Source organism: Bos indicus x Bos taurus, chromosome 9 (assembly GCF_003369695.1).
Source record: "Bos indicus x Bos taurus breed Angus x Brahman F1 hybrid chromosome 9, Bos_hybrid_MaternalHap_v2.0, whole genome shotgun sequence".
In the NCBI taxonomy this organism is placed as follows: domain Eukaryota; kingdom Metazoa; phylum Chordata; class Mammalia; order Artiodactyla; family Bovidae; genus Bos; species Bos indicus x Bos taurus.
This window is the reverse complement of record NC_040084.1, coordinates 39,302,232-39,325,590: the sequence shown is the minus strand read 5'-3', so window position 1 is coordinate 39,325,590 and position 23,359 is coordinate 39,302,232. Positions and strand designations below refer to the sequence as shown.

The following is a 23,359-nucleotide window of genomic DNA, read 5'->3' as shown; positions in this document are numbered from 1 at the left end:
CTTCTCTGAAGCCTGAACAAGGAAGACTGTTCAGGGTTATGAGTCTCACTGTATCAGTGCTGTTTGATGTGGGGACCAGGGCAGGGGTCCCTCTTATGGAGCTCTAGCTCATCTCGTTGCACCCATGTTAGGCCTTACTTGGTTACCTGTCTACTATTTCGCTGTTGTCCTTTCAAGAGGGAGAGGGTGGGAGGATTTGGGAGAATGGCATTGAAACATGTAAAATATCATGTATGAAACGAGATGCCAGTCCAGGTTCGATGCACGATACTGGATGCTTGGGGCTAGTGCACTGGGACGACCCAGAGGGATGGTATGGGGAGGGAGGAGGGAGGAGGGTTCAGGATGGGGAACACATGTATACCTGTGGCAGATTCATTTTGATATTTGGCAAAACTAATACAATTATGTAAAGTTTAAAAATAAAATTAAAAAAAAATAAAAATAAACAATGGCAGAGATAGTTTTGATTTGGCTAAGACAGTTCTTTCTTTCCTTTAGTGCTGTGAGATATCACTTCACACCGGTCAGAATGGCCATCAGCAAAAGGTCTACAAAGAGTAATTGCTGGAAAGGGTGTGGAAAAAAGAGAACCCTCCTACACTGTTGCTGGGAATGTAAATTAGTACAGCAACTAGGCAGAACAGTGTGGCTGGTCCTTAAAAAACTAAAAATAGAGCTACCATATGACCCTGAAGTCCTACTCCTGGTCATATATCTGGAGAAAACCATAATGTAATTCAGTTAGATTGTGAGCTTCTCCAGAGTGGGATAAGTTTTTATCAGCATCAAGTATGGTACCTGGTGGGTTGGTTTTTTTTTGAGGGTGCAGTGTGTTTATTTTATATACATACATAGTGTGAATGATCACCACAAATAGCTTAACACATCTATCACCTCACATGGTTGCAACTTTTACTTTTTGTGGTAAGCATTTTAGGATTTATGCTCAGAGCAACTTCCAAGTGTACAATATAGTACTGTTAACTGATAGTTACCATGCTGTGCATATACATTTACAGTATTACTCGTTTGAGTCCTTTTTTTTTGGTTAGTCAAGCTAAAGTTTTGTCAATTGTGTTTATCTTTCCAAAGAACCAGCTTTTAGTTTTGTTAATCTTTTATATTGCTTTCATATTCTTTCATTTCTTTGCTATTTAATTAATTGTTTTAAAAATCAAACTATACAAGGTGTTAGTTTCTGGTGTACAGTGAAGTGATTCAGATATATATATATATATATTCAAGCATATAGATTTCATATTGTTTTTCATTATGGTTTATTGTAGGATATTGAATAAAGTTCCCTGGGTTGTGTAGTAGGACCTTATTGTTTATTTTATATAGAGTAGTTTTTATCTGATAATCCCAAACTCCTAATTTATCCCTCCCCTACCTCATCTCCCTTTTTATAACCATGTTTGTTTTCTATGTCTGTGAGTGTTTCTGTTTTGTAAATAAATTTGTATCATATTTTAGACTCCACACATAAGTGATATAGTATTTAATATTTGTCTTTCTTTTTCTGACTTACTTCACTTAGTATGATAATCTCTGGGTCTAACCGTGTTGCTGCAAATGGCATTATTTCCATTTTTATGGCTGAATAGTATTCCATTGTATATATAGACACCACATCTTTTTAATTACCCATCTGTCAGTGGATACTTAGGTTGCTTCCATGTCTTGGCTGTTGTTGTAAATAGTGCTATAGTGAACATTAGGGTGCATTTTCTAATTAGAGTTTTTGTTTTTCCAGATATATGCCAGGAGTGAGATTGCTGGATTATATGGCAACTCTGTTTTTCATTTGTTAAGGAACCTCCATAATGTTCTGGTTGAGGGCAGGAGGAGAACGGGGCGACAGAGGATGAGGTGGTTGGATGGCATCATCACCGCAATGGACATGAGTTGGAGCAAACTCTGGGAGAGAATGAAGGACAGGGAAGCCTGGTGTGCTTCAGTCCATGGGGTTGCAGAGAGTCGGATACGACTTAGCGACTAAACAGCAACAATACTGTTCTCCATCATGGCTGCACCAGTTCACATTCCCACCAACAGTGTAGGAGGGTTCCTTTTTCTCTGGGGGATTTTTTTTTTTTAATATTTATTTTGGATGCACTGGGTCTTTGTTACTGTGCACCACGGGCTTTCTCTAGTTGTGGGGGCTGCGCTTTGGTGTGGTGGGTGGGCTTCTCATTGTGGTGCCTTCTCTTGCGGAGCTCAGGCTTCAGTGGCTGTGGCACGCAGGTTCCGTAGTTGGGTTTGCTGGCTCTGTAGCAGGTGGGCTTCCGTAGTTGCAGCATAGGGGCTCATTAGTTGTGGCTCCTGGCGCCAGAGCATGCAGGCTTCAGTAGTTGCTTACAGGCTCTACAGCGTGGGCTCAGAAGTTGTGGTGCGTGAGCTTCGTTGTTCCACGGCAGGTGGAACCGTCCCAGACCAGGGATCGAACCCGTGTCCCCTGCACTGGCAGGCGGATTCTTACCCACTGCGCACCAGGGAAGTCTGGTGGATGTTTTTTAATGAAGGACTTTGGGCAGTTTTCATATTCCTTTTTCCACCTGGAATCTTACCAGAGTTGCATAAATAACCTTGGCAAGTTGCTAAATACCTCTAATCTGTTTTTTCCCCATCTATAAAATGAACATAATGCCTCACCGTGTTGCCTGAGAATCTGATGACAGTTTTATGCAGGCACTGCGCATGGATTAAGTGGCATTTTGTATGTGTTAGTTCTTCCATCTTTCCCCACCCAACTCTACCCTCATCAGTGATTAAAAATTTCGCTGGCAGAGCAAACAGCTTTCTGCAGTTGGTGTTGGATATAGTGTTCTGTAAATGTCAGTTACGCTGCTTGATGCTGTCATCCAGACATTTATATTTTGGTATTCCTGTTCTATTAATTACTGAGAGTGATGTGGTTAAATATACAGCTGTGACTGTGGATTTGTCTAGTTCTCCCTTGAGTTCTCTCAGTTTTGTGTGTTTGTTTTTTATGACATCTATTTTTTTGTTCTTGTTGAAAACCTCCATATAGTTTCTATTTTTTCCTTCCAGTTTATCCTGAAATGATGATTACAATTGAGTTTAGTGAACATCTACCATGTCATATAAATACAGGGTTTCTCTTATTTTTTTTTAAAGCAACATTATTGTGTAATTGACATGAAATAAGCTGTATGACATGAAATAAAGTAGGTAATTTGATGAGTTTTGTCATATGTATACACCAGTGAGACACAACCACCACAGTCCAGATAATGAACGTCTCCATCACATTCAGGTTTCTTGGTGTCTTTGACAGTCCCTCCCTCTGTATCCCTCTCCACAACGAGGTGAACACTGATACGCTTCCTGTCCTGTATATTGCTTATATTTTTAGGAAATTTTTAATAATTGGAGTCATGTTTTATATATTCCTTTTTTGCCTTTTTTCCACTGTGTATGAGTATTTTGGTATTCATCCATGTTGTATTTATCAATAGTTCACTCCTGGTATTTTGCTGGGTAGTATTCCATTATGTGGGCTTCTCAGGTGATAATAGTGGCAAAGAACCGCCTGCCAATGCAGGAGACATAAGAGATGAGGGTTCGATCCCTGGGTGGGGAAGATCCCCTGGAGGAGGGCGTGGCAACCCACTCCAGTATTCTTGCCTGGAGAATCTCCAGGGACAGAGGAGCCTGGTGGGCTACAGTCCATGGGGTTGCAAAGAGTCGGACGCCACTCAAGCGACTGAGCACGCATGCACGCATGTTCCATTTATGAACATACCATAATTGGTTTATCCAGTCACTTTATTTCTGGATATTTGGGCTCTTTGCAGTTTTTGACTGTTAGAAATAAGACGATCAAAACCATCTGTAGATAAGTTTTGTATGGACATATGCTCTTGTTTCTCTTAGGTAAATACCTGGGAGCGGAATGGCTGGATAATATAATAGGGATGTATTTAGCTGAAAAAAAATCCCTACTCAGTTTTCCAAAATGATTGTCCAATTTTAAATTCCCAGTAGCAGTGTATGACAGACATCCTTACATCCTAACATCCTTACCAACACTTGGTATGATTAGCTATTTTAGCCATTTGAATAGGTGTGTGTGGTTTTTTTCATTGTTCTAATTTATATTTTCCTTATGGCTAATGATGTTGAGCATCTTTTCAAAAATGAATATTTTCCATTTGTATATCTTTTGTGAAGAGATTGTTCAAATCTTTTTAACCTATTTTTAAAGTAGGTTGCTTGGTTTTTATTGAGTTTTGAGAGTTCTTTTTATAATCTGGGTGCAGGGTTTTTTTTTTTTGGTAAGATATATAACTTGCTAGTCTTTCCTCCCAGTTTATGGCTTGCCTTTTCATTTTCTTAAAAGTGTCTTTCAAATAGTAATTCTTAATTTGCTGAAGTGAAGTTTTATCTACGGATTATGTTTTTGACGTTGTGTCTAAGAAATCTTTGCCTAACCCAAGGTAACAACGATTTTCTCCTATGTTTTTTCCTAGAAGTTTTATACTTTTCAGTTTCAAATTTCATTTTTATGATTCATTTTGAGGTAAGTAAAAATATGGTGTAAAGTAGAGATCAAATTTCCTTCTTGTGTTTCTGAAGCTCTGTTATATTAGGTGTATATAGGTTTGTCATTGTTGTATCTTCCTGATGTGTTGAGACTTTTATCATTAAAATCCCTCTTTATTTCTAGTAAAACTACTTGCCTTGAAGTCTGTTTTGTCTGGTATTAGTACAGCCATTCCAGTCTTCTTAGGGTTATTAATTCATGGCATATCTTTTCCCATCTTTTTTATTTCCAAGTTATTTGTGTATTTGTATTTAAACTGCATCTCTTTAAACAGGATATAAGTGATTTTTGATTTTTTAAAATCCAGTTAGATAGTCTTTGCCATTTGCTTGGAGTCTTTATTTTTCTGTAATATCATTACTGATATGGTCATATTTAGGTCTGACATTTTGCTATTTGGTTTTATTTGTCTCATCTGCCTCTTGTTCTTCTGTTCTTTCTCTTCTGCCTTCCTTTACATTAATCAAGTAATTTTTAGTGATCAATTTTAATTTCTCTATTGGCTTTCAAGCTGTATTTCTACATTTTTGAAAAAGTGCTACCTTTAGGGATTACAACGTATATCTCAATGTATTTTAAATTGATATGGAATTGCTTCAGATAAAATATAGGAATCTTATGGTAGTGTATTTTCATTTACTTCCATCTTTAGTGCTGTTATCATATTATGTATCATATATGTATCATATGTGTATTATAGATGTATTATAATACATCTATCCCAGGTGGCTCAGCAGTAAAGAATCTGCCTGCCAATGCAGAAGCCACTGGAGGTGTGGGTTCCATCCCTGTGTCAGGATGATCCCCTGGAGGAGGAAATGGCAACCCACAGTATTCTTGCCTGGAAAATTCTGTGGACAGAGGAGCCTGGTGGGCTGCAGTCTGTGGAGTCACAGAGGCAGATACCTGAAGCAACTAAGCACTCCTGCACATACATTGTTATAATTTTTGCTTTAAATAGTCATATATCTTATAAAGAAATATGAGAAAGCAGTGTGTTGTGTGTGTTTGTATGTTTCAGTCCTTCCTTTGGACTTAAGTTGTGGAACTTTCTTTAAGATTTCTTGTAGTGGAAATCTCCTAGATTTCCATTCCAAGATCTCTGAGACTTTGTTCATTCTCCTTCAGTATTATTTTTCTCTTTTCTTATATTAGGTAATTTTTGTCTTCAAATTCCCAGATTCTTTCTTACGTATGAGCCTATCATAATGCATTTTTTTCAGCTACTGTACTTTTCGCCCCTAAAATTTCCATTTTCTTGTAGTTTACATTTCACTGTTGAGATTCTCTATCTCTTCACTCAGTAATTCCATATTTTACTTTTAAAGTATTATCCATTAATATCAATACTTTTAACATAATTATAATAGACATTTTGTAGTTTTTGTTTTTGAATTCAACATCTAAGTTCATTCAGAGTCCATTTATATTTAGTATCTGTTTCTTTGCATGTCTGGTAATTTTAGGTTGAATACTTGAACATTGTAGATAATATTTGAAACAACTCTTAACTCCATTTTGTTTTTCCAAGTATTATTGAGTTTTTGTTCCTAGGAGGCAGTTATTTTGCCTGGACTCAAACTGCAAAGTCTGTCTGTCTGTGGTACGTAGCAGCTGGTATCTCTGTTTTCAGTTCATATAGTTTCCAACTGTTGCTTTTTTTTTTCCCCTCTCCAGCTGTTGCTTTTTAGTCTGGCCCCTTACTAGTCCACCCAGCATCTGCATAGTTTGTTGATCTTCAAGAAGGCCCACAAACTGGTAATTTTTATTTCTTCCAGATTCAGCTTCTCCAGGTATAAAAGGGAAAAGGAAGTGTTAGTTGCTGGTCTCTCAGACTCTCTGCGACGCCATGGACTGTAGTCTGCCAGGCTTCTCTGTCCATGCGGATTTTCCAGGCAAGAATACTGGAGTGGGTTGTCATTTCCTTCTCTAGGGAATCTTCCCAATCCAAGGATTGAACTTGGTCTCCCACGTTTCAGGCAGGTTGTTTTTGGTCTGAGCCACCAGGGAAGAAAACTCTCCTACTTCTGTCTGTTTTTAAAACATTTCCCAGTGTGTTTAAATAAGTTTTTTTCCCCCAACACAGTTATTATCTGTAAGAGGACTTACTTGACCACTTCACTCTGCTGCTACTAACAGAAGTTGATAGTAAATAACTTCAGAACCACTCCTAAGTGAAATATAGCTACCAAATAACCTTTCGATTGGCAATAAAATGGTCAAATCAAGTACAGTTTACTCGTTTCTGAATTTTTATGTAGTTGCCAGACAATACCACACTCCAAAAGTCATTGGAACTTTGTTAAATAATATTTAAATGTTTATTTGAGGCTATTAGACCAATGTTCTATTACAGAGCAAAGATGTTGTGAAAAAGGCCAAGATCAAGTGGAAATGGGGGTTGGAGCTCTCAAAACAGGGCGAAAGAGTATTTATCAGCCTTCAACTAACCACAGTAAGTCTTCCCTTTGGGTGTTTTCAGTTGTAAACATTTTGTCCTTATAGTCATTTACATCCATGTAGTTATAACATTTTTGTTTTACTTAATATGCAGGAAACTCTTTTTAAATATTAAACCTAACCACTTCTTCCAAGTGATTTGCATTTTCCTTTGGCCATGCTGAGAAATGAGGATTTGTTCTTAGTATGGAGTAGTAAACAAAGAGGGTCTGGATGGGGAAACTGGAAAGCTGATTGTTACTTTTAGATATATATGTAGTTTACAATTTATTGTTTTTTAAAATTTGTATTTAATTTGTACTTTTATGGTCGCCTTACTATAACTGCTAACGGTTACACAGGATTTGAATTGAATTTGTATTTATGCTAACCACTTTGATTGTTACTTTATAAAAAAGATTGTCCTACCTGGTCTTTTTTTTTTTGGATGTTTCTGTTAACATCAAACACACACATTCGAATAAGAGTGTACAAACGCACTCTAAAGTCTTTCTTTCTTGTTTTTTTTAAGGGAAAATGGACTTTATGTAATAGCTAACTTGAATCCTATAGAAGTGCCAACAACCTCAAAATCAATTCATTACATACATAGGTATGCCACTCTACAACAACAGTAAATATAGAAAAGTACAGTTCATTGAGAAATACTGTTAATGCCAAAGAGGTCCACTATGAAGTCATTAGCATTTTAAAATATCTGAATTTTATTACTAACATCTACATACATTTTAAAAACAGTATTGCAAATGAGAAGAAGATACAGCAGTATGTAACACGCTTTGCTGATTAGGGATTCTAAGCTGGTACATTTTTGGGAGATATTTAATCCCTTCTTTATTATACATTTTTGAAATCTATATCTCTTAAGACATTTAGCACATTGTATTGGAGAAGGAAATGGCAACCCACTCCAGTGTTCTTGCCTGGAGAATCCCAGGGACGGGGGAGCCTGGTGGGCTGCCGTCTATGGGGTCACACAGAGTTGGACACGACTGAAGTGACTTAGCAGCATGTCTTCTTTGGACAAATGTCTATTTAGATCTTCTGCCCATTTTTTAATTGGGTTGTTTTTTTGATATTCAGCTACATGAGCTGTTTGCATATTTTGGAAATTAATCCCTTGTCAGTTGCTTTATTTGAAATATTTTCTCCCATTCTGAGGGCTGTCTTATTGTTTTGTTTATGGTTTCCTTTGCTATGCAAAAGCTTTTAAGTTTAATTAGATCCCACTTGTTTATTTTTACTTTTATTTTCATTATGCTGGGAGGTAGATCAAAAAAGATCTTGTCAAAGAGTGTTCTATGTTCTTCTCTAAGAGTTCTATAGTGTCCGATCTTACATTTAGGTCTTTAATCCATTTTGAGATTATTTTTGTGTGTGGTATTAGGAAGTGTTTTAATTTCATTATTTTACATGTAGCTGTCCTGTTTTCCCAGCAGCACGTACTGAAGAGACTGTCTTTTTTCCATTGTATATTCCTGCCTCTGTCATAGATTATGTGACCAAAAATATTAATTCTTGAATGAATCTATTACTTGGCACTGTTTTTGTAAAATTTTAACATGGCATAACGAAGAATCCAAGGTTTTATGGATTATACTATACACCATAAAAATAAAAGAGCCTGTTGTTCTCTTCTGACCCTTCCAAGTCTATGATTACTATTAATAATAGAAACTGAGAAACTGAAAGACACAGTCACTATATCCAGCATGGTAAAACTTTGTTTAAAAATTGCAAACTAGGGACTTCCCTGCTGGTCCAGTGGTTAACTCTCTCAGCTCCCAATGCAGGGGGCCCAGGTTTGATCCCTGGTCAGGGAACTAGATCCCACATGCTGCAACTAAGACCTGGTGCAGCCAAATAAATGAATAAATAGTAAAAAAAAAAAAAAAAAAGAAAACTACCCCTAATCCTCCCATATAATTTGACTAAACATCTACACAGGGTTTCCTAATTCTGTTGAAGAGCAAATATTTTCCAATGGAAGAGATACTATCTAAAATATGGAATAATAACATTCTCTCCATTCCAAGTAAGTGTTTATTATGTATGTTCTTGGCACTATCATAGGCTCCTGAGAATATTAAAACAACTAAAATATTTTTCTATCTTCCAATAATTTCCATCTAGTAATATACATACAGAAATAGAGGTCCAACCAGAGCACCATATGCTGCTGCTGCTAAGTTGCTTCAGTCGTGTCCAACTCTGTGCGACCCCATAGACGGCAGCCCACCAGGCTCCCCCGTCCCTGGGATTCTCCAGGCAAGAACACTGGAGTGGGTTGCCATTTCCTTCTCCAATACAATGTGCTAAATGTCTTAAGAGATATAGATTTCAAAAAATGTATAATAAAGAAGGGATTAAATATCTTCTGAAAATGCACCAGCTTAGAATCCCTAATCAGCAAAGTGTGTTACATACTGCTGTATCTTCTTCTCATTTGCAATACTGTTTTTAAAATGTATGTAGATGTTAGTAATAAAATTCAGATATTTTAAAATGCTAATGACTTCATAGTGGACCTCTTTGGCATTAACAGTATTTCTCAATGAACTGTACTTTTCTATATTTACTGTTGTTGTAGAGTGGCATACCTATGTATGTAATGAATTGATTTTGAGGTTGTTGGCACTTCTATAGGATTCAAGTTAGCTATTACATAAAGTCCATTTTCCCTTAAAAAAAACAAGAAAGAAAGAAAGACTTTAGAGTGCGTTTGTACACTCTTATTTGAATGTGTGTGTTTGATGTTAACAGAGAGAAACATCCAAAAAAAAGACCAGGTAGGACAATCTTTTTTATAAAGTAACAATCAAAGTGGTTAGCATAAATACAAATTCAATTCAAATCCTGTGTAACCGTTAGCAGTTATAGTAAGGTGACCATAAAAGTACAAATTAAATACAAATTTTAAAAAACAATAAATTATAAACTACATATATATCTAAAAGTAACAATCAGCTTTCCAGTTTCTCCATCCAGACCCTCTTTGTTTACTACTCCATACTAAGAACAAATCCTCATTTCTCAGCATGGCCAAAGGAAAATGCAAATCACTTGGAAGAAGTGGTTAGGTTTAATATTTAAAAAGAGTTTCCTGCATATTAAGTAAAACAAAAATGTTATAACTTGGATGTAAATGACTACAAGGACAAAATGTTTACAACTGAAAACACCCAAAGGGAAGACTTACTGTGGTTAGTTGAAGGCTGATAAATACTCTTTCGCCCTGTTTTGAGAGCTCCAACCCCCATTTCCACTTGATCTTGGCCTTTTTCACAACATCTTTGCTCTGTAATAGAACATTGGTCTAATAGCCTCAAATAAACATTTAAATATTATTTAACAAAGTTCCAATGACTTTTGGAGTGTGGTATTGTCTGGCAACTACATAAAAATTCAGAAACGAGTAAACTGTACTTGATTTGACCATTTTATTGCCAATCGAAAGGTTATTTGGTAGCTATATTTCATGGATAGCCAAAAAGTACATGCAAAGATGCTCAACATCACTATTAGGGAAATGCAAATCAGAACTACAATGAGGTATCACCTCACACCAGTCAGAATGGCCATCATCAAAAATCGACAAACAGTAAATGCTGGAGAGCATGTGTAGAAAAGGCAGTTCTCCTACACTGTTGGGAAGGTGAACTGGTACAACCACTATGGAAACAGTATGTTGTATGGGAGTTCCTTAAAATAGAACTACCATATGACCCAACAATCTCACTCCTGGGCATATACCCAGAGAAGACCATAATTTGAAAAGATACATGCACCCCAGTGTTCATTGCAGCACTATTTACAATAGCCAGGGCATGGAAGCACGTAAATGTCCATCAACAGAGAAATGGTTAAAGAAGATATGGTACATATATACAATGCAGTGTTACTCAGCCATAAAAGAATGAAATAATGTCATTTGCAGTGATGTGGCTTTACCTAGAGATTATTATCCTGAATGAAGTAAGTCAGACACAGAGAGACAAATACCATATGATATCACTTATATGTGGAGTATAAAAGAAGAGTATAAATGAACTTATTTATGAAACAGAAATAGTCATGGATGTAGAAAACAAACTTGCGATTATCAGGGGATGGAGGGATAAATTGGAAGATTGAGACTGACATATATACACTGCTGTATATAAAAGAAGAAGAACCTGCTGTATAGCACAGAGACCTCTCAGTATTCTCTAATGGCCTATATGGGAAAAGAATCTTAAAAAAAAAAGTGAATATATGTATAACTGATTGACTTTGCTGTTTGTCCAAAACTAACACAACATTATAAGTCACCTATACTCCAATAAAAAATTTCTAAAAAGAGAATTTCTTGAATTCTCTGGTAGTCCAGTGGTTAGGATTCCCCTGCTTCCATTGCAGGGGAACTAAGATCCCTCAAGCTGTGTGGTGCAGCCAAAAAAAAAAAAAAGATGTTTGGAATTTAGCTGAGGCATCAAGGTACAGAAGCATGAAATTCAAAAGTGGGATAGTTCATGTTCAAGGATCAGTTAGAGGCTCTAAAACCCAGAAGAAGGATATTTATGGGTCAAGGAAGAGCATTTTGTGAAGATTTTTTAATGAAATTATGCTATGGCTTCCTTCCACCCAACCCCTCATGGGAAAAGTTTGGGTACACACTCTCTCACTTGATAACCTAGTGAGAGGAGCTTTAGAGGGACTACTTAGAGGTTTAAAAAATTCTCTTCAGTTAGGGGATACAGAGGACTGAGGTCTGAATCCCGTGAGAAATCCCACAAGGAGAGAACTGCATCTGGCCAGCTGCTCCCACAGCAAGAGGAGGGCTCTGTGGAACTTGCCCACACTCCAGTGTTTGTCAGGGCAGAGGAAACATGAACATTTCCTGCAGAGCAGAGGAGGCTGAGTGGAGGAGAGAGGAGCTGTTTTGATCCCTGCCCAAATAAACCGTCTAGAAGGGCAACGAGGCTCCAACAGTGAGTCTTTTAAGTGACAGCCAGAAAGCCAGGACGAGAGTGAACTGTCCTTGTCTGTGGAGCTGTAGCCAGAAGGAGCTCTGAGGTGAGACTTGGAAGAACCCATGGAAGTGCACCTGAGGGAAAGCATCCGCTTCGGACACGCCGTTCAGGCCTTTTGGCAGGACCTGTTAAGTAGGAGTCTCCTTGCCTTGTCTCCGAGCAGCCCTGTGTCTCATGCCCGCCCACTTTGGAGAGAGCAATAGCTAGGGAGGGGAAGAAGGGCCACGGAAAAGAGACAAAGCTGATCTTCCTCTCCTCCCGAGGAAAAAAGATTCTGATTACCTAGTGAAGGTTAGTTTGTAACCTAAAGCACCTGAGGCCTTCCTGCTGCTCAGCACTGGCTGCAGGGGTCAGGTGGGCCTGCTGAAGTGCTAGTGCAGTGGCAGGGAACATCTTCTCCATGCGTGCATTTTAAGGCGATAGTCGAGACAAAGGTAAAGTTGTGTTTGATTATATCCTACACTTAGTGCTTGTTCAGTGGACATAAGATTCTGTAAAAACTTTCACATTTGGTGTTAAAGGTAGACCAACACCTAGATAACGCATAAGGACTTGTTGTTCTTCTTGAAACATGCCTTGACTTCTTTGAATGTTAGCGCAATATAAATATTTGCTCTCGAATTTCTTAATGTGATTTCCTGTTTAGTGTTGGCGTTTCACTTAATTGTCAAGTACCTTCATCCAAAAATAAAGGTTAGGATGCTGTTCTTCTGGTCTGACTAGACTGGTTTAGATTGTTTCATCAACATGATAGATGACTAAAATTTTTTTGAATGAGATTAAATGATTAAAAATCAGTAACATTTTTATATAACATGGACTGAAAAAGTCATACTTCTCCTTGAGTGGGTACATCCGGGGCTGTTGTTGTGGTAATATCTGGCCCATCACCTCTCCCCCAGAGCCTGTCCACTTCTGATCCCTCCCACCAACACCTAAGCTAAGCCTGCATTGTTTGTACAGTCTCTTCATTGTGTTTTGTCTCCTTTCTGGTAAGGGAAGAAAGGAAAGAAATTATGGCTCATAAAATATACATAATTTTAAAATAACTTAAAATGTAAGAAGGCAAAGAATTAAATGAAATTGTTAGTCTGGTGAAGCTCCATTTGAATACCATTATTAGCAAATAGTCATTTGTACAGGGTCTGTCTGGACTTAACTTCCTTTGCTAAGGAAATAGAGTGGTTTACTAGTAGACTGTCAGAGCTGGGTGGAATGCTGGAGATCATTTCATTTTTTAAGACAATTTGTTGCTGTTAAAACTCTGCATTATTAAGCACTCTGTGCTATATGTGGAGGTTTAGACACATATTCTCTAATCTTTAATAATTCTGGAAAGATCTGTGTTCAATCCCCTCTCAAGGTGAGAAAACAGACTCAGAGGAAATGATTTGCCCAAGAATTTGTTGCATAGTTCAGAGCTGGGGACTTGAGGGATTTGTTTATTTTATAGCTCATGTTCACTTAGGGCTCACTAGTTCATTATACTTTTTAAGAATTCACAGACTCAGTGTCTTACAAGATCACTCATTTCTTTGGCACAAATTTATGATCATTTGTGCTCAGTATGTCTCTCTTTTGCTTTCCTTTTGTTTTTGTCTTTACAGCATCAGAACAGGAAATTATGACCTGATTCTTAAATCTTTTCTATTGTGAATGATAACATACTTTCAAAAAAGAAGATAAACTGTGTGTATGGCTTTATGAATAAAGTGAATATACAGTAACTATTATCTAGGTCAACAAATTGCCTGTGTGGATTTGGTTCCTTTAACAAAAGCACAAAGCCCAGACTCTAGGCAGATGTTTGATTCTTAACTACTGTGTCCATATAACTCCTTTTCTTCAGGTTTCACCACTGTTGAGTTCGGTGGTTATTTCTTTGCAGTTTGATCACCTGGACATGGGTTCCTAAATATATTTCAATTTTTTCAGACAGATTTCTTTCCGCAGATTAGAAGTTGCTTAAAACCATAGTTACCAGGATAGAGATTAGGTCCCAGGAGAATGTTTGATTTATTTAAGGATACAGACTTTTTTCAGAAGTTCCACTGAACACAAATAATTGCTTTGCTAATTATAATGAGTCCTTGCCAATGCTTTGATCTATGATTCAGATTTGTTGCTTATTCTAACTTTCCCCCATTCATCAGTCTGAGTAATATCTTTCCTGCACTGGTACTTTTCTCAATATGTCTTGCATTTTATGAGATAAGAACAACTAGAATTCCCCGTGTCATAATGTCCCCCATCTCCCCCTCTCTTGCAGCATGGGTTAGTTCTCTCTCCATGGGGATGATTTTCTTCTGCTGCCCGATTGTCAGTGTCTTCACAGACATATTTGGTTGTCGGAAAACAGCTGTCGTGGGCGCTGCTGTTGGATTTGTTGGACTCTTATCAAGTTCTTTTGTAAGGTAAGGACTTGGTTTCTTCATGTTGCTTTTCAAAATCTGTGAGCTATCTTCCAGATTTCCTTTCAGAAACTTTGCTGTTTACAAGGAAAAAAAGTCCTCCTTTTCAAGTGCTTAAAACTTGAAGCGTGTCACTTACGCACTGTCCACAGCAGCAAATCAGAGCTTGTAAATTTGAATGCTTTTGCTTGCAGTGCCTCAGAGTGAGATGCCAAGTCAGGGTACATGTGTTCCCTGGAGCCAAGAAAAAATATTTCTCCTTTTGTTTTTTTCCATTCACAGAAAAATCCCAAAGAACTCAGATTCTAGCAGTAAAGTTGTCTAAAGCAATGGCCTTAATTTAAGATCAACTCATTCTGAGTTCCAAAGCGTACAAGAACATATATTTTGAAATGGTTGTTCATACGCTTGATGTGAAATATTTTTATTAATGAGATCTAGACTTTGCTGTTTATTTTAATCCAGGTAGAGAATTCCTACCTGCACTTTTTTGGGGGGTGGGGGTGGGGAGGGGGAAAGAACAGTGCTGAAATTTAAAAAGAGCATGACAAAATGTAGTGATCAAATGCAGCTTAAAATAAAGATTCCTATCAAAACATTGTTCCCTGTGTCTGTTAGAAGCCCTGCAGAGGCGCTAACTGCAGAGAGCTGGTGGGCACCCTTACCGCGGAAGCACCTCTCCCTCCAGCTCCTGTTTTACCTGCAAATCCTCTTTCATTATCAGGATAATCCCCAGATAGAGAAACCCTGGTTTAATGGGTAGCTCTGGCTAACAGGCAGCACTTAACAGGAAAACCCTTAGATGATTTCCATCCTCTGTCTCCTTTTGTGGTTTATCTTCATTTCCTGTCCCTTTCTCTTCCCTAGCTATCTTTGAGCTCTAGTTGGAAAGCATTATTGTAGTTACTAGGGAAAAAAAAAAATCAAACTTACATTGCTTGCCCTGTTGATTTTTTTCTATTTTTTTAAAATTTAAATTAAAAGGGTTTTTTTTTTGCAATGTTGTGTTGGTTTCTGTTACACAACAGTGCAGAACAGCCATAATTATCCTTAGACCCCCTCCCTGTCTAGCCTCCCTACCCCCCACCCCCATCCCATCCCTCCAGGTCATCACAGAGCACAAACCTGGGTTCCCTGTGGTGCACAGCAACTTCTCACCAGCTGTCCATCTTTCACCTAAGAGTTTCTGTCTGTTGCTGCTACTTTCTCCATTCATCCCACCGTCTCCCTCCCCACTGTGCCCACAAGTCCATTCTCTACATTTGTGTCTCCATTCCTTCCCTGAAAATAGCTGCATCAATATCATTTTTCTAGATTCCATATATATGGTTAATGTACTTTATTTGTTTTTCTCTTTCTGACTTATTTCAGTCTGTATAACTAGAGGTTCATCTACCTTACTCACTCAGTTCAGTCGCTCAGTCGTGTCTGACTCTTTGCAACCCCATGAACCGCAGCACGCCAGGCCTCCTTGTCCATCACCAACTCCTGGGGTCCACCCAAACCCATGTCCATTGAGTCAGTGTTGCCATCCAGCCATCTCATCCTCTGTCGTCCCCTTCTCCTCCTGTCCTCAACCTTTCCGCACTAGAACTGACTTAAATCCGTTCCTTTTTATGGCTGAGTAACGTTGCATTGTGTGTATGCACCGTGTCTTCCTTATCCACTCCTCTGTCGGTGGACGTCTGGGTTGCTTCCCTGTCCTGGCTACTGTAAACAGTGCTGCTGTCAACACTGGGGAACACGTGTCATTTTTGATTGTGATTTTCTCAGGGTATATGCCCAGTAGTGGAGTTGCTAGGTCATATGGTAGATTTATTCCTAGTTTTTTCATATTGTTCTCACTAATGGCTGTATAAGTTCACATTCCCGCTAACAGTATAGGAGGGTTCCCTTTCCTCCACATTATCTCCAGCATTTATTGTTGGTAGATTTTCTGATGCTGGCCATCCTGACTGCTGTGAGGGAGATACCTCATAGTAGTTTTAATTTGCATTTCTCTGTTAATTAATGATCTTGAGCATCTTTTCATGTGTTCATTGGCCATTGCCCTGTTTATTTATTTCTTCGATCTTTATTTTGGCCACACCACACAGCACGAGGAAGCTTAGCTTCCAACCAGGGATTGAACCAGGCCCCTGTGTGAAAACTCGGAGTCCTTAATCTCTGGATCACCAGGGGAGTCCCACCCTGCTTATTTTTAAGTATTTAGAATCAACAGAATCCGTGGTTTACTGATTTTACCCTCACTCTCCCCACACATACCCCTTCCTCAACTCTAAAGTGAGCCTTTCTTTCACCTTAGACATTTTATTTGGATTCTAAACAATTATTTTTATTTCTCATTAGAAAATAAGTATTCCACCTTTAAAGTTGCCTTTGTTCTTGTCTTCTAAAGTTGTTTTTTAAAGAAATAAAGAACCAGTTTTGTTTGGGATAAGATTCTACTTAGGTAATTCTGTGAGATCATTTACTTTTAGTTCTTCTTTATCTCTAATACAGTATTGTGCTCTTACTGCCTCATCAGACCCCTGCATGGCCTGGAAGCCTCCAGATACCCATTGTCAGTGACCTTAGCATTTGCTGAAGTATTAACACTCAGGCTTTGGTGGAGAGAGAAACGAAGAGATAAAAAACTCATGTAACTTATTACCTAGTTTGGTAGACAAAATTCATATACACAGACCAACTTACAGCAAGCAATGTTTCTCAAACTTCTTTGACCACTGAGAAAAAAAATTATAAAATGTATTTTATGTGGTGACCTAGTTCTTTTTCTCTCTCTTCCTCCCCCATCCCCACCCCTTGAAGGGATCTTTACCTTACCACATATGTTGAACGGTGGACTGACCTTCTTTTCGTCTAGTTCAAATTCTCCCTTCTTAAGAAAGCCTTCTGTAGCAATTCCAGGGTGCTGCGTCAGTGTCTCTTCTTTGAATACTTTTCCCACACATACTTGCTATCTTACTGATTTACACGGCACTTACTCAGTTGTCAAACTTCAACAATTTGAACCATCTGTTACTAAAGTGAAAATTAGAAGTGAAGAAGGTTCCAGCAGCAGTGAAAATGCCATCACAAAGCTGATGTATTTTACCCTGTAGGAGAGATTCCAAGGCTAACCTTACCCAGCACTCCGTATTTAAATGGTGTGCAAAAGAATGTCTCTATTTATATCCATGGCTCTCTGGTTTTCCAACTGACAGCTTTACAATAATGTAGTGTAATTATAGATATTGTCATTGTTTATGACAATACTGTGCTGTCAATACTATTTTTAACATACACTTTGAAGAAGGCAGAGAAAAACGTATTTAGATTTTTCCTTTAAAATTATTAAATAAAAGTAAATTGGCACCTTAAGAAATTTGTTGCAGTTATCTGGAAAAATACTGAATGTGAAAAGACTGATGCAGAATGAGTGAAATATTATTTATATTTTGTTTTACATTCTTGTTATTTCAGGTAGGTGTCTTGTTTCACTAAGCAGACTAGAAGTAGGGCATAACCACACTTAAAGTGTTTTTTTCACCAAGTATCTGGAACATAGTAGCTGTTAAATATGTTTATTGAATAAGAGTGAGATTTTAGTAAAGAGTGATCAGAGTTAGGTAAGATTAATTTGGGAGAATTAGGGACTGGCTCTTGAACCTGATTTGAAGATGGTTTTTACGTAGATTAATAGACGGGGAAGGGGCATCTCAGAGTGAGAGGACTGCAAGCCTACCTTAATTTTATCAGATTCTAGAGTTCCTTGTGATTACCTCAGCATATTGCTAGCTACAATTATTGTTCAAAATTTAATTATTAACCAACTTTATCTACCTTAGTTTCTAATAAAGAGCTTGCCTTTACTACTGATACACAGCCTTCTGAATTTTCAAAAGAAAAAACACTTCAGCATTCTTTTACTCCTTGTTTCAAAGAATGTAATGCTGTGTTCCTTTACTTTCTTTTTTTAAAACATTTCCTCCACTTTGCAGCCTCCTCTTGCTTCAGCCCTCTCTTTTCTTTTGTTCATTTTCTTTTTTTGTTGTTGTTGCACTGTGCAGCTTGTGGGATCTTAGTTCCCTGACCGGGGATCGAACCCAGGCTCTTGGCAGTGAGAGTGCTGAGTCCTAACCACTGGACTGCCAGGGAATTCCCTATGTTCCTTGACTTTCATCAGAAGTGTGTAATTAAGTATTTGGTTAAATATAGAATTCTTAACCTTTGATTATTTTTGCTGAGACTTGCCTGGCCCTGAAGCTTACAGACTGGGATCAGTAGTGAATGCACTTCATTTAGCAGTCCTGCGATCAGAATATGATTTCTCATTATCTTGCACAACACTGAGAACAGTGCAGCACAGGGCGAAGGTTGGTCTGCAGCCCTTAGGCCAGCAAAATGCAGCAGACGCACAACTGCCTGTCCGTGCGAACGTTCCTCGCATAAGCCTGGGGAGAAAATATCAAACGTGGCCTTCTCTTTGAGTACATTGCTGATTAATAAGTCCCTGGGAAAATTCCATTAAGGAAAAGAGTTTTCATAGTTCAATTCTCCTTTTTAAAAGCTTTTATTGAGACTAGGTGTTTCTTAGGTAGTTTAATGATTGTCAGTGTCACTGGGGCCCCTCCTGGCACCGCTGTTTATTTCTAAGTTGGGAGCATCACAGTTTTTATCCAGTGCTGCGTGGTTCGCCTGAAAGTCAATAGAAAGAGGAGCAGGGATCAAATCACTGAGGACCTTATTGATCATTTTTCACATATTAAGGCGTTTTTTATTATCTGTTCAGATGAAATTAAAATATTGTAATGTTGTATTCTTATTAAGATTTTAACCTCTTTTTGGTTAATTTTTATTTGTAGAAAATATGTTGATTAACTGAAACCCCCTTTGACCGTAAGGCTTTATTCTTCCAAGCACATGATGAAAATAATGAAAGCTGCTCTACATCTTTTTCATCTTCGCACAGCTCCATTGAGCCTCTGTACCTGACCTATGGGATCATATTTGCCTGTGGCTGCTCCTTCGCCTACCAGCCTTCCTTGGTCATTTTGGGACACTATTTCAAGAAGCGCCTTGGACTGGTGAACGGCATCGTCACCGCTGGCAGCAGCATCTTCACAATTTTGCTGCCTTTCCTTTTGAGGGTTCTGACTGACAGCGTGGGCCTCTTCCACACCCTCAGGGTCCTCTGCATCTTCGTGTTTGTCCTCTTTCTGGCTGGCTTCACTTACCGACCTTTTGCTTCCAGTGCCAAAGATAAAGACGGTACAACCAAAGGAGGCAACAGACTCTCCCTCTTTTCCAGGAGAAAGTTCAGTCCTCCAAAAAAAATCTTCAATTTTGCCATCTTCAAGGTGACAGCATACGCGGTGTGGGCCGTTGGAATCCCACTTGCACTTTTTGGGTACTTTGTGCCTTATGTTCACTTGGTGAGTACGCCGCTCTGGCTTTGCTGGTAACGGGTATTATTATTTCATACAGAAAAGCTTCTCAGAAGAGCAAGAGAGCTCAGATTGAAGTTGGCCTTAAATGCTTTCCTGGTTGTAATTCAGGGACTCTTGAAAGTCAAGGTCTCCTAAGACAAGGTCAGCACAGTCATCCGATCATTACACAGAGAATATGTTTCATGGTATGCTTTGGTATTTAACAGATCACCAAACCTACACAAATAAAACCAACTTTGTTTTTTTTTTTTAAGAACACTAAAATGTTGGAACAAATGTCATCTATACAAAAAAGCTGACAGGTCCCTTTTTGTTCAAATGGCTTATTAATCATAATCAGGGACAAAGACGGTGCAATGATTTTGTCAACACCAATAAATTATTTTTCAACAAAGGGGTGAAAAAATTAGGTAAATAGTAAAAGCCAGTGACTTGGACACAAAGAAGCACTTTGTCTACTTGTGAGATACTTCTGAAAAAATGGGAATTCCATTTGGAGGATTATTTGAGAGATGTTAGCAAGTTCCACATAACAAGAGAGAGCAAGGGTTTCATAGGAAATTAGGATTTCACGTCCTCGAGCACTTTATATTGCTTATTTATATTGCAAAGGCAAATTTCAACCTCTTCATAATAAGAGTAAGCAGTGTCTAAAGTATTTGCCCCTGGCAAAATTTGCTCAGAAGTGCTTATTATTATGTTTCTTCCTTTATTCTTGTTGTTATGACTGAAAATGTATTTATAGTTCAACATAGTTGATAAATGATAAACAAAAATGGTACTAGGATAAGTTTTTCTTTTATGTGTATACTGTGTGATTTGGAGTTTTTCTAGCTTTCAGTCTACTTTTGGATGCTTGTGCAATTTTCTTTAGTTAAAATTCTGGCGCAATTTGGCAGTGTAGTTCAGAGAATTACTGGGGTCAAGGGGTCAGCTACTAAATGACATCATCAGTCCTTTGTGGATCTAAGACAATTTGAATTCTTAATTCTCCTATTCTCTTTTTGCCAGAGGTTTTAAGGAGGCAGCTGGGGTGATTAATGGGGAGACAAGGAGAGGACTAGCTTTTAGGACTCTGAACCATGAGGCATTTTGCAGAGCCTGAGTTACTAGGTAAAATGACCTGGTATGTCACACCTATCACATATGAAGTCTGTGGCTAAGAAAACATTTGTCGTGTCCTTTTCAAAGATGAGTAGATTTTTTATAAAAAAATTCCGTTTGTTATTACAACGTGAAAACCCTTAGAGAAATCAATATCTCAACTTTGCTGCTGCTGCTGCTAAGTCGCTAGTACCTGACGTTTACCAAAGGGCAAGTGGTAGTTGATTATCTAGTTATTTCTGGTAACTTCTAGTAATGTAATTTGTAAATTAATTTACATATATTATTTCATTTGACCTTTCACAGTAAACTTGTGAGGTAGGCAGAATAAATAATATTAGCTCATGATTTACAGGCTGGAAAGCAGATCCATCATTAACAAAGATTTTGAGCAGCTTCCCCAGAATCATGGCAGAGCAGGGGCTGGTTGCCTCCTGCTGTGTTTACCTGGAGAACACACCTGGCATGGTCTTCCTCTGGTGTACACCAGCTCCCGTCCCCAGATATACCACTGGAAACCTGCATTGTATTGAAGAGGGAGTGAGTGTTCCCTAAGAACTTCCATAAATATGTTATTGGTCTTTTTCTTAAAGTAGATGAAATTTCATAATGAGTAATGAGTTAGACAGTGTTACAGTTACTACTGTCATCAGGAAGCTGTAAATCAGATTGTACACAGAACAACAAGGTCTCTGTTAACTCAGATAACAAACCAGGCCTTATTCTGCTGTCCCTCCTTCCAGGCATGTTTTCTTACAAAATGTGATACTTTTTCATTTGGGATTTTTCTCCCTTTCGAACTCTTATGGCACTAAGGCCATGGTGGAGAGGAAATACCAGTTACATGCTGGGCAGGTGGTTTAAATCTCCTGTTTGATGAGCACGCTGAGTTTGTCACTGTGTTGTAGTTTAAGGTTAGGATTAGGGATATTCGATACTCAATCCAGATTTCATGCAATGGGATACCACCTCCCTCCTTAGAGGGGGGAAAAGGTGTCTGAAGTCGTTACAAGGACTGGTAAGATGGTGTTCAATTCATGTTGAATGTTGAAGGGAAAATGCCTGTAAGGCATAAGAACCTGTGCTGAAGGAACATAAAATCTACTCTGAGTAGTAATACCGACCATTGTAGTTTATAAAGGAATTTTACAGGCATTACCTTATATAATCTTCACCACAGTGCAGCACCTGTAGAGTATCATCCGCATTTCATGAATGAGGCACTGAGAGGTATAAAAACTCGTCCAGGGTCACAAGACACAGTGACTGGCAATTATTAGTGTCATACTTTCATGCAAGAGGCAGTACTGCATAGTTAGTAAAACAGATGCTGGTTTTGTCCCTTTATACTTGGGTAACCTTAGGTAACAGACTCTAACCATCAGTTTCAACATCTATAAAATAGGGATAAATCCTTGTTGTAAGGATGACAAAAAAAGGTATGTAAAGCATCTCTCCAGTTCTGGTATAAAAATGAGAGTTATTCAAATTTAAGATGACATGATGGTGAATTGTGTGATTTTAGTGGACAAGTCAAAGGAGAAAGATGGTATCTTTTTGGAAAAGTGGTTAGTAAAAGCTTCATAGGATTGGAATTGGTCTTTAATCATGAGCTTTGCTGTTAAAACTACATCTTTAATTAGGGAACTAATTTCTCTATCTAGGTCTCTTTTGAAGGATTCAGAAATACAATGAGTGCTTTCATGGTTATGTTAAAAATTCTAAGGTCACTTGCTTGTTAGACTATGTGTGATGATTTGAGAGAAAATATGTATGCTTTGTGGCATTCTTACTCTCAGAGCAAGGTTGAAAGTTTTCTTTTAGTAGTTGACTTTTAAAAATGAAGAATCATGTTGCTTCCTAGAAGGGGTCAAATGATTCTTTTAAGCCTTCCCAGTTGTAATCTCTATTGTGAGGGTATGAATCTTTTTTCTTCTAGTTTTATTGAGATATGATTGTCCTACAGCATGTCTTAAGTTTAAGGTATACAGCATAATCATTTGAATCGTATACATCTTGAAATGAATATCATAACAAGTTTAGTAAACATCCCATATCTCATAGATAGAAAATTACAGAAATAGAGTAAGGGTACAAATCTTATATATTAATTTTGATGAGCTGTAACTTTCCAAATAACCATTCCCATTAACAGCTGCTTTAGTTTTTCTGAATTGCCCTTTTTTTCCTGAGAGTTGTTTTGTTCTGTTTTCTAGGTTAAGGTTTTTTTTTTTAACTTTTTATTTTGTATTGGAGTATAGTTGATAATCAATGTTGTGTTGTTTTTTTAGGTGTACAGCAAAGTGGTTCAGTTATACATGTATCTATTCTTTTTCAAATTCTTTTCCCATTTAGATTGTTACATAA

The 23,359-nt window shown here is 37.9% G+C and overlaps 1 protein-coding gene across 1 annotated transcript in view; it reads left to right on the top strand.

Annotated features, from left to right (window-relative positions):
- Nucleotides 1–23,359, top strand: part of SLC16A10 (solute carrier family 16 member 10) — a 119,954-nt gene that overhangs the window by 57,335 nt on the left and 39,260 nt on the right. Inside the window, exons 2-3 of the mRNA XM_027551203.1 lie at nucleotides 14,315–14,459; nucleotides 19,411–19,873. Of these exons, the coding sequence (XP_027407004.1) occupies nucleotides 14,315–14,459; nucleotides 19,411–19,873 (608 nt within the window). The remainder of the gene's footprint in view (nucleotides 1–14,314; nucleotides 14,460–19,410; nucleotides 19,874–23,359) is intronic.